General features: G+C 61.2%; 1 protein-coding gene across 3 annotated transcripts in view; it reads right to left on the minus strand.

Moving 5' to 3' along the window:
* TRPM2 (transient receptor potential cation channel subfamily M member 2) overlaps nt 1–16,663 on the minus strand; it is a 54,093-nt gene that overhangs the window by 35,015 nt on the left and 2,415 nt on the right. For all 3 annotated transcript variants that reach the window (XM_077755416.1, XM_077755417.1, XM_077755418.1), the window contains exons 2-9: nt 14,622–14,891; nt 13,831–13,919; nt 6,241–6,409; nt 5,568–5,748; nt 3,886–4,052; nt 2,493–2,673; nt 1,381–1,442; nt 343–543 (exon numbers count right to left, since the gene is read on the minus strand). In XM_077755416.1, the coding sequence (XP_077611542.1) occupies nt 343–543; nt 1,381–1,442; nt 2,493–2,673; nt 3,886–4,052; nt 5,568–5,748; nt 6,241–6,409; nt 13,831–13,919; nt 14,622–14,786 (1,215 nt within the window). In that variant the 5' untranslated portion in view covers nt 14,787–14,891. The remainder of the gene's footprint in view (nt 1–342; nt 544–1,380; nt 1,443–2,492; nt 2,674–3,885; nt 4,053–5,567; nt 5,749–6,240; nt 6,410–13,830; nt 13,920–14,621; nt 14,892–16,663) is intronic.

Genomic DNA, 16,663 nt, shown 5'->3' on the forward strand with positions numbered 1-16,663 from the left:
TGCGCCACACCCCGCCTCCAGGGCCCCTGCTGCCTGAATCCGGCTCTCGGCCCCTCGGCCCCTGCGCCGCCCCCCACCCAGCAGGCTCCTCGCGCAGAACAAGTGTGCCGCTGGCCCCCCGTCCTGCCCCAGGCCAGGCCTGCAGTCCGGGGACGAGAGGTTCAAGACACGCCCTCCCTGGGCAGGCTCTGCGCTGCCTCAGCTGGGGGCCCCTGCCTGCCTGGCTCAGGGCCCCCCGCGCTCCAAAGATCACGTGCACGCCCGCTCCGGGCCCGTGGGGTCTCTGTGTCCAGGCCCCGGTCCCATGCCCAGGCCAAGGGCGTCTGGGAGCCGGCTGCTCACCTTCTTGGTCCACTCCACGACCCTGCCCTCGGTGAGGGTCTCAAACATCTCCTGGAAGAACACACTCAGGCTCTGCTGGATCCGGGAGATGGTGATCTCAGAAATGGGCAGGCTGGCCACCTGCGCAATGACGTCAGCCACGCGGCCCGAGCCCTCCACCACCACGCAGGGGGTGCCGTTGGTGATGGCGTTGTAGATGGTCTGAAACGCAGGGGCCCCGGGTGAGCCCCAGCACCCGCCCCGCTCGGGCCCCTGAACCGCGACATCTCGGCTTCGGGCTAACGGGACTGAGAAATGAAGTGAAACCACTGAGCTCGGCAGCGTCCGCTGCTGGAGGGAAACGCGATAATCCCGGCACGCGGGCGTCCACCTGCCAGAGCAGCTGCTTCAGGCCGACTGCTCGGGTGGACCGCGGCCACCGGCGCGGAAATACGTTTCAGCCCACTGAGCCGTGGCCTCGGGAGCCGACCGTGCAGAGGACCCTGTGTGGGGAGGGGCGGGGACCAGACGCGCTCCCGCCCCCGGGGCCCGCCTGCGATCCCCAAGCACAAACGGGCATTTCCTCCAGTCCCGTAAATGCAGCGTCCTTGCCCTGGCCCCACATCTGAGGCTGTAATATCACGTGTGGTTGCAGCGGAAATAAAGCCGGTCCGCATTCCTTCGGCAAGGGGAAGCACAGCGTGGTGGGTCCTGAGTAAGGTCCGCGCGGCGTGTTAACACCACCGAGGAACCGCTTCACATCCAGCGGCTGGTCCCCTGGGGCTGCCCGAGGGCCGGCCCCTTGAGAACCTGCGGAGTGGCCGCCCCGGGGTCCTGGAAGCAGGCGCCACGCGCTGCCGTCCCCCTGGGGCCCCTCCTACCACTCAGCCACCCAGGCCCCCCCCTTCCCCGCAGCAGGTACCTCCTGGAAGCCACCTTCCCGCCACACGGCCACCACCCTTTCTCCTCACCCCTCCCTTGCCGTTCACGGGGCTTCGGGCCAGAGCCCCCTGCAGCGGGGCTGGACCCCAGAGCCCGGCCCCGCAGGCCAGCACTCACGTGCAGCGTGCCGGGTCCCCCCTCCAGCACCACACAGACGATGGGGATCTTGATGGCCACGCCTAGGACGAAGCACGAACCCCGAATTAGGGAACGGGGGACCCAGACCCTCCACGTGGGGCACGATTGCCCACCTCCCGCCAGCCCCAGAACCACCCGCTGGAGACCGGCCGTTGGTACTAAGCGGCTTTCAAAGGCTGACGCGCTGCGGTCAGCGGATGATCTGCCTGCTCCATGGGCTGAGGGCAAATTCCAGCCCCGAGATGGCTCGCCTGCCTCATCCCTCCGTTCCCTTTCTGGGCGTGCAGGGGAGGGGAGGGCTGTCTGCCTCAGAGGCTGCCCCGACCAGCCTGCTTTCCTCTGCGCCCTTTTTATGGCGCTTCAAATCGGCGTATGCCGCGGGGACACACCAAGCCGGTGGGCGTGAGGCCCCACGCACGTGGCCGGGGGCACCGCGTGGGCACCTCCGTCCTCTGTGCCGTCGTGCAGTCCCTGCCCTGAACCTCCCGCCCATCCGGGCAGCCAGGGGACCTGTGAAGACTTCAGAAATCTCTGCCCCCCTGGGTGTCCCTGGTGTCCCTGGCCCCCACCTAGGCTCTCACATGGGCCCCGGTCACGTGGTCCACGGCCAGCAGTGTGGGCCTCACCTGAGCACAGAGAAAGGCGAGTTCTCCCCCCCACCCCCCGCCTGCCATCAGGGGCCCGAATGCCGGGGACTCCGGTGCTCAGACGCCACTGCTCAAAGGCACCCATCCGACCTGGCACAGAGCTAGGACCCACTGCTATTCGGGGTCCCTTCTCCCCCTCAGATCCTGTGCGTTTGCCCTTCTGGTGTCCCAGAACCCATCCTGTCTCACCCACGAGGGAAGACGCGTCAGGGCCCAGCTCTGCACGTTCCTATTTCCGGACTGAGCCCTCGTTTGTGGCGTAGAGTGGCTACTGGTGGTCTATGCCCTGAGAGAGAGCAGAAAAGGGGGGGGCTCCCTCCACTGGTGAAACGGGGTGAGAGAAGGTGGCCGAGCGCCCCGCCTGTTGAACGTCCTGGTCACGGCCAGCTGTGCCCCAGGCTCCCCGAGCAGCCGGCCTCTCCCTCAAAAGCAGGCTCCGCTCACCTCCTCTTTCCTTTGTCTGCTCGGAGATGAACTTCTCCAGCCTCGTCCTCAGGGGAATCTCGACCCCGTAGCGGCCGTGGGTCCCGTCGTCCACAAGGATGAAGTGGGAGTGGTTATTGTCCAGGCAGGTCAGGTGCCCTTGGCCTTCCTCATCCATGACGTACTCGGCAGGAAAGCCGCCCTGGGGACGGCCAGAGATTGTCAGACACAGACAGACGGGAAGTTCTGCATCCTGAGTGCCAGAAATGGGGGGTCTAGTATGACCCCCAAGGATACAAAGTCCTCATTCCCAGAGCCTGTGAACGGTCCCTTACTTGGATAAAGGGCCCCCGCAGATTCGATTAAGGTAAGGATGGTGACATGGGGAAGATTTACCCAGAAGTGGGTCCTAAGTGTCACCGCAGCGTCCTAACGAGGGGGGAGGTGGAGGGAGATTTGACCACAAGAGAGGAGAGCCCAGGGACCGTGAAGGCAGAGATCAGAGCAATGCGGCCACAGCCAGGGAAAGCTAGCGGCCACCGGAAGGCAAGGACCGGCTCCCCCCACCGGCCTCTGGAGGAAGCAGGGCTCTGCCACACGCGGACCCGGAGCTCTGGCCTCTGAAGGGGACAGAACACATTTCTGCTGCTGTAAGCTATGAGGTGTGCGATCATCTGTCACAGCGGCCGCAGGACATTGGAACAGATCTGGGTGTCCGCAAGTGGAGCGTTGCCAAAACAAACTCGTACAAATGTGGAGGTGGCCTTGGAACCGGGCAACGGTGGGGGCTGGAGGGCGTGGGGGACGTGGGGGACATCGTCCGGGTGGCCTTGAACAGACTGCGGTAGGAATACAGGTGTCAACGGCACCGCGGGTGACACCAGACGGGAGTGGGGGCGGCAGAGCCAGCTGTGACCGTCTTAGACAAGGCACATGCCACGTGCTGGTGTCGGCAGAGCGTCCGTAGCTCTGGACACCGGGGAGCTGCCGCCGAAGGCCCAGAAGGAAACGGGGACTGACCGTGGCATCATATGGGGACGAGGGGTGCCTGGGTGGCCCAGTGATGACTGCCAGGAGCCAGGGCGCCTGTAAGTGCCCGGCTCACGGGCTTCAGAGGTCAGGCTTTGGGATCAGAACCCAACGCTCACCGGCCGAGCTGAGGCGGCCACCCCCTGCCTCTGCTCAGTCCAGTTTCTGTGTTTCTAAGACCCGTGGCGGCTGCTCTGTGGACCCATCCTGGAATCGTAGGGAGTCAGCCACGTCAGCTGCTCGCCCTGGTCTCAGGGCCTGTGGTGCCACTGGGCGCCAGCCCCGGTCTCCGACACCGCTGCCCAGGCTCCTCCCTCCGGGCTGCGTCTACCCTGGTGTCCAGGCGGCACCTACCCATCGCCCCCTGTGACGCCACCAAGCTCACCGAGGGGTGGATCAGGTCCTCGCGGTTGTGCACGGTGCCCCACGTGGCCACCCCGACGGTGACGACTTCTCCTTCGTTGTGGCTGCTGCTCAGGGTGAAGTCCCGCACGGCCTCGCCCACCTGCTTCATGACCCCCGTGTGGGAGCCGCCGGTGATGATCCAGGCCCCTGGGGGCGGGAGCAGAGCTGTGTACCCTCCAGGCACAAGCCTGACGCCCCCCGGGGCCTGTGTGCTTCTGACGCTCCCTGCCCTTCACCCGCGGGGCCCTGCTGGGGGCGGGGGGGAGCGGCTCCCTAACCTGTGTCAGGTCTGTCTCAGGACCAGGAACACGGAGGGAGCCACAGCGCGATTCTGTCTCCACGGCACCACTCTGGGGGCCGAGGTCCCCACCTTGCTCAGGGCCCAGGGCCGGGGACTGGGGGCCCCTCTCCCCTCCTCGCCGCTCCTTCCCTGTCCTGCACTGGGGAACGCGTCCGTCCGGGTTCTTCTACTCCGAGTCATAAGTGCCCCTTCTGCCCCTCAGCTCTCAGGGCCTGAGTGGGGCGGGCTGCACCCCTGCCCGGCCATGCTGCCCGCTGCCATGTGGCCTACACGGGCCCCGACAGCGCACATACACACCCTCCCCCCGCCGTGTGGCCTGACCAGGGGACCCGCTCTGGGCATCACGTGCGGGCGAGCACCCTGAACAGCAGGTCCGGGAAGCCCTGACTCAGCACTGTCTCTGCCGCACCTCGTCTGCCACGAGAAGGCAGGTCCCCGTGGGCTCTGCGCCTCCAGCCCGTGTCCTGGACCAGAGGAGACACGGGCTGGACCTACAGCTGCCTCCTCGGACAAGGGGTGAAGTTCACTGTCGTTGGGGCTGCCTGTTCCCAGGGCAATGCCGGCCACAGACCACAGCCCGGCGCCTAGAAGCCAGCTGTGCGTGGTGTCGCCGTAAGGAGCCATCTACAACGTGTGGCACCGGCTCTGGGGCTGGGAAGTGGCAGCAAGGACACTATTTTGAATCCTAAAAAGATAACTATGAAACGTGGTAAAACTGTCACCCGTGATTACCCGGGGGACAGGTGAGCACCTGCTGGCCTCCCTGCAAAGGTTACCATGTGCCTGGGGACGGTCAGCTGCATTTAACCAAACCCCACGGGCTGTGGGGCTCCAGGACCGAGCGTCACTCGGGGCAAAGGCCAAACAGACAGCATGGCCCTCACGCGCTGCTAAAACCAGATGCTCAAGCCAGCGCCCTCTGAGTGGCTGACCTGCCCCGCGTAGCCCCCCGGAGGCCACAGGCAACGCGGCCACTTCCCTGGCGTCACTCTGAGGGAGCCCGGGCTGCCTGCCTGGCGCTCACACAGCCCGGCCCGGCCCTGTGCTGCTCACTGGAGGTGCAGCCCTGGGGGCACAGGCGCCCGAGTCGCGTCGCGTCACGTGTAGTCCCGCCTTCCCGGATGTGAACAGATGGATTAGGTAACAGGGGCTTGGTTAATGGAGACCCTCCCCGACGGCCCCACGGTGAGCACAACCCCCTCCAGCCTCCTCCACCCGCTACCCCGCTAACCGGGGCCGCCCGCGGGCGCAGAGCAGGGGTCCCTCCCGGGAGCCGGCTGGAGCCANCGACGGCCGCTCCAGCCCCAGCAGCCGCAGGGCCTCCGGCTCAGCCCCCCATGGCTCCAGCCCCCGGGGGCTACCTGTGGTCTGCGCCACCTTGACCAGGCCTCTTCGGAAGACACTCTTCAGCCGGGGCTTCATGTTGAAGTCCTTGGCCCCGCCCGTCACCGAGATGAGGAGGTTGGGGACGTCCAGGCCCCAGTACTGGGTCATGAGGTGGTAGATCACGCTGGGGGCTGTGTCCTGGGAGAGGCGAACGTACTGCAGGAGGTGACAGGGAACAGGGGGGACCCCGTGTCGGTGGGCGGCCCAGCCCAGCCCCAGAGACAGCAGGCCAGCAGCGGGTACCCCCACCCCAGCCCGTGCCCGAGAGCACAGCCAGGTGAGTGATCCCGCCCTGGGTCTAGATCCAGCGAGCAAAAGTGGCCGCGCATAAGCAGGACACAGAGTGAGAGGAAGGGGGAGGGGGCAAGGGCCTGGCGGGATGAGAGGCCGCCCGGCCCAGCCCTGCACCCACGACACCCTGCCCCAGGCCTCTCTGCTGTGGGACACACCCACTCTGCCCCGTGTCGATCAAGAACCCGAGGGCACCTGTGGGTCTCCTGGGAGCCTCGTGAAGCCCCTCCCCCCTCCCCCCCAGCGCTGCCAAGACTCGAGGCCTCTCTCCAGAGGCGCCGGGAAGGCCTGGCTGCCTCAGATCACGGAAGGCTGACATGAGTCCACAGTGAGGGCGACGGAGGGACGGAGACCAACCTTTCCCACCTTCTGGCCCAGGCCCGTGAAAACAATGTCCCCAAAGGCGTCCGTTGGCATCTCCTGCACATGCTTTTTTGGGTCCCACTCCTTGCCCTGCAAAGTGTGGGGCCTGGTGGCCTCCTCCAAGTGCTGCTGGCGCGTGTAGCCGCACTCACACACCACCTTCCTGCAAAGACCCCACGGTCACCAGAGGGACCCGCTGGGCGTGTCAACAGGGGCCCAGAGAGTCAGGACCCCACCCCCCAGCCGTGAGGAGGCGCTCCCAGTGGGGAGCCCAGCATTCCCCCCCCCTCCCCGCCAAGCGTCAGCTCAGGCTCAGAGGGGCTGGGACTTCCATCGCCATGTGGCAGAGATGAGGCAGTGCCCCTCCCCTCCAGACACTTCACAGGGTACCCGCCAAATCACGGGACGCAGAGTCTCATAACATAACACCTCAAATGTCAAGGTTTCAAACTGAAAATACTATTGCACCAGGAACCAGGAAAATCTCCACTGGAATGAGAAGACGGCAGCCACCGACACCAAGGTGACACCATTGTCAGAATCATCTGGCGAGGGCATTAAGGCAGCTGCCATAAAACTACAGTACCAAGGAATCATGACGCACGTGGGAAGAGGGAGAATACGTAAAGTCCCAGTGAAGAAACAAAAGACATACCAAATGGAGATTTAAGAACTAAAAAAAAAATGCACTAACCAAAATTTTTTAAAAACTCAGTGGATGAACTCAGCCACAGAATGAAGGTGGCAGAGGAAAGAATCCATGAACTTGAAAACAGAGCTTAGAAATGATCCGCTATGAACGCCAGAGAGAAAACACACCTAATAATCAAGGAAGTGCAGAGCCTCGGAGGCCAGCAGAGCTAGGACGGAAGATAGAGCAGGCATGTCAGAGTCCCCGAGGGAAAGAGGGGCCTGGAAACGCATGTAAAGAAATTGTGGCCAGTCACGACGAGCACTGAGTTATGTACGGAAGTGTCTACACTGCACACCTGAAACCAATATAATGCTGTATGCTAATTATGCTGGAATTAAGATTAAAAACATAATTAAAAAATTATGACCCGATGAGAGCTTTCCTAGGAATTCGAGATTGGGTTATCAGTTAAAAATCAATCAACATAGTTTATCCTATTAGCAGCATAGGGGAGAAAAGCTGTCTGATCATTTGCTTGGATGCATAAAGTGTTTTTATGAAATTCAACACCCATTTGCAATAACAACTCAGCAAAGCACAAACAGACGGGAATTTCCTCAGCCTGGTCCAAAATGCATCTGTGAAAATCCTACTGCTAACATCATACTCAAGGATGAAAGACTGACCCCTTCATTGCTAATGGAGTGGTGGGAAAGAGAGGAGAGGAAAGGGTACAGGGGAAAGAGAAGGGGAGGGGAGAGGAGGGGAGAGAGGGGAGGGGAGGAAGGGGAGGGAGGGGCAGGGCAGGGCAAGGCACATATATAGAAAAAGAAGTAAAATTACCTTTATTCACAGGTGACATAATTATGTGTGTAGAAAATCCTAAGGAATCTACAAAAAGCTGTAAGGCTGACAATAACTCTAGCAAGTTTTAGGGTACAAAATCAATAGAAATAAATCAATTTTATGTCTATATAGAGGTAACAAACAATTAGGACAATTAGAAAATGAAATCAGGGGCGCCTGGGTGGCTCAGTCAGTTAAGCGTCCAACTTCAGCTCGGGTCGNATCGTGAGTTTAAGCCCCGCGTTGGACTCTGTGCTGACAGTTCAGAGCCTGGAGCTGCTTCAGATTCTGTGTCTCCCTCTCTCACTGCCCCTCCCCGACTCGTGCTCTGTCTCTCACAAATGAATAAACATTTAAAAAATTTTAAAGAAAGTGAAATCAAAACAAAACTACCTATAATAGCAAAAGAAATAAAAAATGGCTAAAATTTCCTGCATTTCGAAAGAAGACATAAATTCTACAGATCCAAGGATTGGACGGAACAACAAACAAGGGAGAGCCAAAGAGATGTGTCCCAGGGCACGTAAAGTCAAACTTCTGCCAACTAGAGACAAAGACAAAATCCTGGAAGCGGTAAGACAGAAATGACACTTTGCTTATTGGGGGAAGTAACTCACATAACAAACAACTCATCAGAAATCAGAAAAAGTACAGGCAGGGGGTGCGTGGAGGGCTCATTCGGTTGAATGTCTGACTCTTGGTTTAAGCTCAGGGCATGATCTCATGGTTCACGGGTTCGAGCCCTGAGCTGGGCTCCACACTGGCAGCGAGAACCTGCCTGGGATTCTCGGTCTCCCTCTCTCTCTCAGCCCTTCCCCTACTCATGCTTCATTCACTCTCGTTCTCTCTCTCTCTCAAAATAAACAAATTAACTTAAAAAAAAATTTTTTTTAAGAAGTACAAGGAAGAAGTGGCATAACAGCTTTCAAAAAGCCCCGGCCCAGAATCCTACACTCAGCAAACACATGATTCACACGTGGAAGGGAAGTCAGACGTTCTCGGAGGAAGGAAAATGAAAGGAATCTGTCACCGGCAGGGCTACCCTATGAGGATGGATAAAAGATATTCCCTAAAAAGAAACAAAGTGATAGAAGGTGGAAAGGTTGAATATCAGAAAGGAAGAAAGAACAACAGAACGAGCAAATGGGACTCTAAAAAAATGCTCAAGTCACCCAAAAGGCAGGAAAAGAAAACCTTAAAAGAGAAAAATGAAGTGGCAGACTTAAGTCCTAACACATCAAAAGTCACACTAAATATAATGTTCTAAATACACCAATTTTAAAAAACACAGATTTGGCAGAGTGGCTGAGAAAAGTAAGACCCCGTTATTTATTGTCTACAAAACTCTTGCTTCCAGGGACAGAGGCAAACTGACCGTGACCTTGGCAGTAAAGGGGTGGACTTCGGACACACACAGCACCCCCAGTGGGCCTCGAAGGCATTGCGCTGGGTGAGGAAGTGAATCGTTGGGATTCCTTATGTGACGTTCTCAAAGTGGCAACATTCCAGGGATGGGNCCGGCTCTGCAGCTTCCTCGAATCTATGATTATTCCCGAGTAAAAAGGGGGAAAGCGCCACGCGGTGCAGGCTCACAGCAGCAGACACAGGCCTGCTCTGCGGCCCTGGCTGCACCTGGGCGGGGCTTCGGGAGAACCCCGCCTCCAGGACTCCCCGCTTTGTGCCCCGCTCTCGCCACAGCAGCGCCTCCTTTCAGCTGCGACCTCCCCTCTTGTTTCCTTCATGCTCCACGGGCTGAGGCCTTTTCATCCCTTTACCGCTATTCCCTGGGGTTCGGGACAGAGAGGAGATAAACGTGTACTCTCCACCTCGCTCAATTGGAAATTACGACTTTTTAAGTTCTGGCATCTCATTAGTATCAAGTGACCTGAAAGACGAGATACAGATGAGACAAAGCAAGCAGTCCGGGGCCAGGTGAGCCTGGAGCCAGGTGGCACAGGAGAAGGCGCTGGCCGCGCCCTCGGACGCTCTGGCTCTCCGTTTCTCCTCCGTTACCTGGGAGAACGGTACATCCTCTGACCCGACCCGCCCCCCCCCACAAAATGCCTTGAAGGTCTAAGAGGTTTTAACGTATAAAATTAGCACCAAGCCAAACAACTAAGCACTCAGAGCACCGAGATGGGCTTAGACGCCCACGGCCTGCCCTGCACCCAGGGGCTCCTGGGCTCCCTCCAGGGCTGTCCCTCCTTCTCGTAGTGGCCCCAGGGGCCTCCCAGTGCTCTGAGCACAAGGCCTCACCCATGGAGAGCTCGGAGCGTGCCCTCTGACCTCCTCCATCGACCCCTCAGGGAGACTCAAGGCGTTTTCAGACCTGCAGCGATCTACACGATCTACACGTTATGTATTGTGTGACGGCCTCAACTTACGGCCAAAGGCAGGGAGGTCAAAGGTCCCCAGGATGAGGACCCAGCTCTTGCATCTTGGCCCAGTGCTGCCCCAGGCTCTCTGTCAAGTCTTCAATGGCTGAAGGCGGGTCACCTCCTCACCTCGCCTCTGAGCCATCCCCTCTGCTGAGACTAGATTTTAAATCTACGTCGCTTCGCAAACTGACACAAGGCAGGAAAGCACACCGAGTCCACTTGCCCAGAAATTCAATAATCAGAATTTCTTCCGAGCTCCTGGCCCAGACGGGCAGACACGGGGACGTCGGCACAGCCCCGGGGGGGGGGACTGGGCCCTGGGGGCGCGCTCCCTCCATCTGGGCCCCTCTGTGTGGCCTGGAGAGGCGCCTTGGTCCTACGAATCACGCCTCATCCTGGAGAAAGCTTCCGAGGCACCCACTTGGATCTCCGTGTTTATGGGTGAAGCTCCCAGGGAGGAGAGAGGGCCGGTGCGCCAAGGTCACCAGTAGCTGGGACAGCATGGAGAAAGGCCTGGGGTGGCGGTGGCAGGCAGGGAAATGAGTCGAATCTGGGCAGAACTGAGAAGGACCTTCCGGACGTGGGACTGATTAAATCAGGGGTGCGGGAGGCGGGGGGGTCAGGTCCGGGAGGGGGTGGGGGAGACCCCACCACGTTTGATGGAAATACATTAGGTGTATAAATTAATCTGTTCCAAAGCTCCGTTCACGACAGGGAGGACCTCCCCCCGGTCCTCACTCCGCTCTCACGAGGCGACATGCTGTCTCCACCCGCTGGAGGGACCCCTTCGATTAGTGAGATGAGGAGGACCCTGCCCAGGGCCCAACCTCCGCAGGCCTGGGGCCGCTCTCTCTGCAGGGGCTGCTCGCTAGGCCGGCCCTGCGAAGGGACTTCCTGAGCGGTCCACATTCCCCAGCCCGGTCTGTGCAGAGGACACGATTTGTGCTCCACACCTGCTTTCCCCCGGGATCTGGAATTCGGGGGTGCTAGGCAGAGGTGCCCACGTCACCAGCCCACGGAGCTAACCTCGGGTGCGGAGTCCCTAACGGCTTGGCAGGACAAGCCCAGCACGCGGCTTGCTGCATTCTTCCCTGCTGGCGTGGCCCGGGGGCAGGAGCCAGGGGACAGAGGTCACAAGCTCGCACGTGGGGTCTCGGACCTGCCTGTGTGTTTTCCCTGCTGAGCTGCTGCGTGTCCCCGTGCTGTGACCGCTGTCTAGAGGTCTTAGCAAATCACTGAACACACAGGGCGGCCTCAAGGACCCCCAGAAACAAGTCTACACTGCCCACCTCTGACTCGAATCAGAACTCCATTCTCCCGGGGATCTGCCTGCGTTTGTGTTCCTTGTGGCCCCACGTGGGAAGCACAAGGGGACCGGTGAGCAGCAGGCTGCGGGCACACCGCCCACCTCCATGCCTGTCCCGGGTGCCAGGCAGCCACCAGGACCCCGGCCGCTCCGCACACGCTGCTCTTGCCACGTGTGGCCCCAACTCTTTGAGCAGGAAACTAGGAGACAATAAGACCGCCCTCTTCTTCAGTGAAACGGCTCCAGGAAGCAGTCTGTGGGCCACTGGTGCCTCCAGGCAGAGACCCTGGAACCGGCCGCCTCCAGGGCATCCAACATGCCTGGTGAGCGCCCAGGGAGTGGACGGCCAGACGTCTCCACTCAGCTGCCCCTCGCCCTCCCTGTGTTTCCGGACGGCCCCGGACTGGGGCCCTGCCCCGGGCTCTCAGGAGCCTGCTTCCCCTCTCAGCTCTAAACCCGACCCCAGCGTCTGTTCATTTACAGGTTCTGAAACATGATATAGGAAACTCCTTTAAGTCAAAAGACACGGCTAATCAGGAAACTGACACCTCCTTCATTCTAACTGCTGCGAGCCATCACTGGGTCCCGTGTTCCCCGATCCTCAGTGCAACATCTGAGTGACCAAGCCAGCTCCCCATAGCAGCCCCTGGCATCAAACCTGATGCCGGAACCAAACGCATCCTGAGCACTATTTCTTCAAAGCGGGAAAGAGGCACTGAAGGAGCGGGAAGCCCCGTTTCAGCCTCAGATCCCAGCTGCGTCCCGCAGCCCGAGCTGGCCCTTGCCAGCATCCTCCACCGGGTCATAACTCAGAGGAAAGAAGGGGTCCGGAGTTTGACGGTGGCGCCTCCGGGCCCCCCAAGCTGGAGGCCAGAATGGCGCTGAAGCCGTGAGTCCTGGACGCAGCATCTGGGTAGCACTCATTCCCTCGGAGGCTACATTCATAAGCCCATTGTAAAATAACAAAAACTGGGAACCTCGATGCCACGTGCTCTCTGTACATCGTCAGAGTGAGCGGTGTGGCTCGGAAACTCGGATAACACACCGAGGCCATCGGGGCTCACCAGCCATGATGCCATTGGCTGGAACATGCCGGCAGCCTTCTCTGGCTCAAGGCTGCTCCCGGGACGGAGAGATGAGGGCTGTTGTCTGAATCTGAGCCAGGCTGGAGGCGTGAACCCCGACCTCTCAGTGAGGACACCCGGGAATATCACAGGATCCCGGGAACGGCATCGTCCGTCATGGTCCCTCCTGCCTGATCCACGTCCCAATCTCCCTACCTTCCCCACGCAGGCTCCTCCTCCCGCATCACTCGACACGTGGGGGCTATCTGTCCACTGTGGGAAGTGGAAGAGTGACTGTGCCACCAGGAAGCCACGAAATCTCCATGCGTGATGGACTGGTAACAAGACAAGTATGTGGAGGCTGGTGGAGGGAGAGTTACCTCTCCGTGCAGTCAGGGAGGACTGCACAGCAGAGGCGACATCTGCAACAAGAGTCCACTAGGTGACAGGGAAGGCGTAGAGGAAAGAGTGTGGTTGGTCTGTGGCACAGCACGACTCGGGCGTGGCTGGGGGGAAGCGCTAACACAGTCTATGCTCTGTGCATCCTCAAGGAACTCCAAGGACTTGCCACACCTCGCGGGAGGTCCCCCCGAAGCTGCCTGCAGCTCCCCCAGCTCCCAGGTGGCCCCGCTGGAGAGCCAGCGGCCCGGGAGTGAAATGTCCAGCCGCGTGGAGGTGTAGTGGCTGCTGCTGCCCGTGGAAGTGGTCTTGGCGGCCACAGCAGAGCCACAGGCCCCACAGGTGTGGGGAGGGGGCTGGGGTGAGGCGGGCCTGTCTGGATTTGGCACCTTCCTTGGTGTGGGCCCCGGGCTGAGGATTTTCCCTGAGTCCCCGGAGAGTCCCCGAGCCCTGTGACACTCTCCACTCCAGAGGGAAATGAACATTCTAGAGGCGCGCAATGTGGTGCCCAAACAACAGAGTTCAAGTCCAAGTGCCACCGCAGAGCCATCCCGTTATAACCCTGGACCAGTCACCTAAGCTCTCTGCACCTCATCTGCAGGCTGGAGGAGGCGAAGCGGCTCATTCACAGCAAGCCCGAGGGGCATGTGGAGCTACGGCAAGTGACCGAGGCCACGCAGACACAGGACTGGGCCCACCAAGGCCACACAGACACAGACACACACACACACACACACACACGACTGGGCCCGCCGAGGATACACACACACACACAGACACACACACACACACAAATACACAAACACAGGACTATGCCCACCAAGGAAGGCCACACAGACAGACGCACACACACTCGCGCACACACACACACACACACACACCCTGACTGAGCCCACAGAGGCCCCGCCTCCACCTGTGGGAATGGGGGAGGGGGGGCCACACTGACAGCCCACCTACCCGGCGTCAGACAGCTTGGCGCTCTCCACGAAGTACATGCACTCCTTCTTCTTGATATTTTCAGGGATCCACGAACTGAGATTTTCTTGCTGAGGATAAAAAGTGCACTCTGAGGTCCCTAGGCAGTCACGTCAAAGCCGTTCAGGACAGCAAACCCCACGGCGCCCGGGGACATGTCTGGGCTCACTGTCCAGCTTCACAGGACCTTCCCTGGAGGCCTGAGGGGGGCCTGGCCCAGGCTCCCAGGTGTGGGAGGAACAGCCCTGTGGGATCACTTCCTCTTTTGCCCTGTTTGAGTAGCACAGCACTCTACAGTTTGTCAGCGCTGCCTTCCTCGGGACGAAAGCCATGCGGCGGGTGAGGGTCTCGGCACCCACCTCGTCCTGGGGAGCTGGCAGCCAGCACCCTCCTGCCCACCTGACCAGGGGCCGTGCCCTTCAGCGCAGTCTTGTTGTGGGCCTCTGGGACATCGGTGGTGCTCAGGGCCTCCCGGTGACATCGGGGACATGAAGTCAACCCACAGTGGTGTCAGGGGTAATGGCTTCCAGGGAGTCTGCCCAGAGCAGGACTGTAGTGCTTACCTAGCGCCACCCAACCAGAGAACAGGAAGGGGGCGTGCGGCCCAGGGAGGGGGCAGACCTGGCCGCTGACTGTCCTCTCCAGGTCCCCCTTCCCAGCTCAGCCGAGCCTCGGCCCAGGCAAGAAACACACCCCTCCCTGGGTGGTCACCGTGCCCCACCAGGGCCTGGGGGACCCAGCCGAGGGGGCCCCACTGGCCACTGGAAACCCACCTTCTCACTGTTGCTGAAGAGGTTCTGCGGCCTCCTGACCTTGCACAGGCTGCTGTTGCTGCGCCGGAGACTGGGGACCGTGCCCAGGTCAGCGGCCCGCCTGGGCGGCACCCCAAAGCCCTCCTCCTGCTTGGAGCCGGCTTTCCTTGGGTCTGGGGGCTCCATCGTGAGGGCCACCTCCACTCCAGCTGCCGCTGCCTCCTCCCACCCCCAGGACAGCCTTTACTCCAGCTCGCGAGGCTGAAGGTTCTAGAAACCCACCATGGAGGGCTGCAGGAATAGAGCAGAGACGCAAGTGAGGCAGGTGTCCCGAGAGCACGGGGCATGGCCTTCCCGCTGGGGGGCCTGTCTGTTGTTGGTCTGCACCTGTCCCCGGCCGCCCCAGCCCCGTCTCCCAGCAGGGCCCCTGGGCCGTCAGGAAGCATGTGCACACCCCCAGGGCCCCAGATGCCCGGCTGTCATGGTGGTGACCTCAAGTCACCATGAAGGGCCAGAGAAGGCGCCCCACCCCCACCCGTGGGGCTGCCCTCCCAGCCGAGGCTCAGAGTGGGAGGGCCTTAGGGGGCAGCACGATTCCAGAGGGGGACCCACAGCTGCCCTGCACCCCTCCCATCTCGGGCCCTGCTGCAGCTGGCCGCCTGTGGCCGGGGCTGGTGTCACCTGTGTGATGCCATCACTGCTGGTTTGAAGAGTGTGCAGGCCTGGGGGGCTCGGCCACCTCCACCCAGATTTTAACAGATGGCACCACCCAGAGCCCTAGGCACCTGACCTGGGGAGAGGGACACTGCCAGGGCCATGCCCAGTGAAGCCATGGAACAGAGGGGGTGATGCCAAACCAGTAAAGCCACTGGCACACGTCTCCAGCCCAGGAGGCCTGCAGGGTGGCTGTGCCCAGGAAAGCCACCGAGCAGGGCCAGCAGGCCGGGGGCCCTAGGTTTAGGTTTGCTTGGGGCCCGTCACCCCTTCCTTCTTTCCGGCTGCTCCCCTTGGGAGCGGGAGGGCCTGCCCTGTGTCCCCACCATCGCCTGCGGGACGGGCTCACAGCCGGCGAGGGATCTGGGGGCTCCCCCAGCGCTGACTCAGAAGACACCCAGATCGGACTTTGGAGTCGATGCTGGAATGAGTTAAAACTCGGGCTGTTGGGATGGAGTGAATATTTCTCATGCGAGAAGGACATGAATCTGGGGGCCCGGAGCGGACTGCTAGGGTCCCCGTGTGCTCCCCTGAAGCACCTCCCCCCAGAGGTGACGGTGGACCGAGGCGGGGCCTTTGGGAGGTGACCGGGCCCGGACGACTGGGGTCCGTGCCTTACGAAGGCGGCCCCAGGGGGCTCCCTCGCCCCTTTCCCATGGCGAGGACAGAAGTCTGCAACCCCCCGTGCTGCCGCCCTGACCTCAGGCGTGCAGCCCCCGGGGCTCTGAGGGTAAATGCTGCTGTTCCCGAGCTGCCCGAGTGTGGTGTCCGCGGCCGGAACGCACCGAGACACGACGGCACCGTGCCTCCCGGCGGCTCTGGCCCTGGCGGCGCAGGTCAGGGAGCCTCACACTGCGTGGCCCTCCCAGGGCCATCGCTGTCCTAGCGAGGAGCTCACCTGGGCCCTCACCCGCTTCCCAGGGAAGCAGTTAAGCGAGAAACATTCCTAGCTGACAGCAGAGGGAGGCGAGGCTCCGGACATCTCGGTCAGCGGCCGGGCTGCGGGGGGACCTGAACCGGAAGGCGTCCGGCCACCAGGACAGGGCGCCGGGTGGTGGGGCAGCGGGCGTGCGCTATGAAGGCCTTCACCTGAAGCCGCTCTCGGCCCTCCCCGCCTTGATCCCATCGGTCAGACCCCCATCGGGGTCTCGTACAGACTTTCCCAAACCGCAGCTGCCGGCAGATCCCGGAAACTAGTCAGCACCAGGCCCCTCCCCAGTGCCCACCAGACTCCACAGGGCAGGGCCAGGGGCCAGGCACCACCGCTCCCCGCTGGCTGCCTCCCCGCTGGCTGCCTCGGGCCTGGACGCTGACTGCCAGCCCCTCCCCTCCCCCTCCTCCCCTCCCTC

Source organism: Crocuta crocuta, unplaced genomic scaffold, assembly GCF_008692635.1.
Source record: "Crocuta crocuta isolate KB4526 unplaced genomic scaffold, BGI_CrCroc_1.0 scaffold675, whole genome shotgun sequence".
Classification (NCBI taxonomy): domain Eukaryota; kingdom Metazoa; phylum Chordata; class Mammalia; order Carnivora; family Hyaenidae; genus Crocuta; species Crocuta crocuta.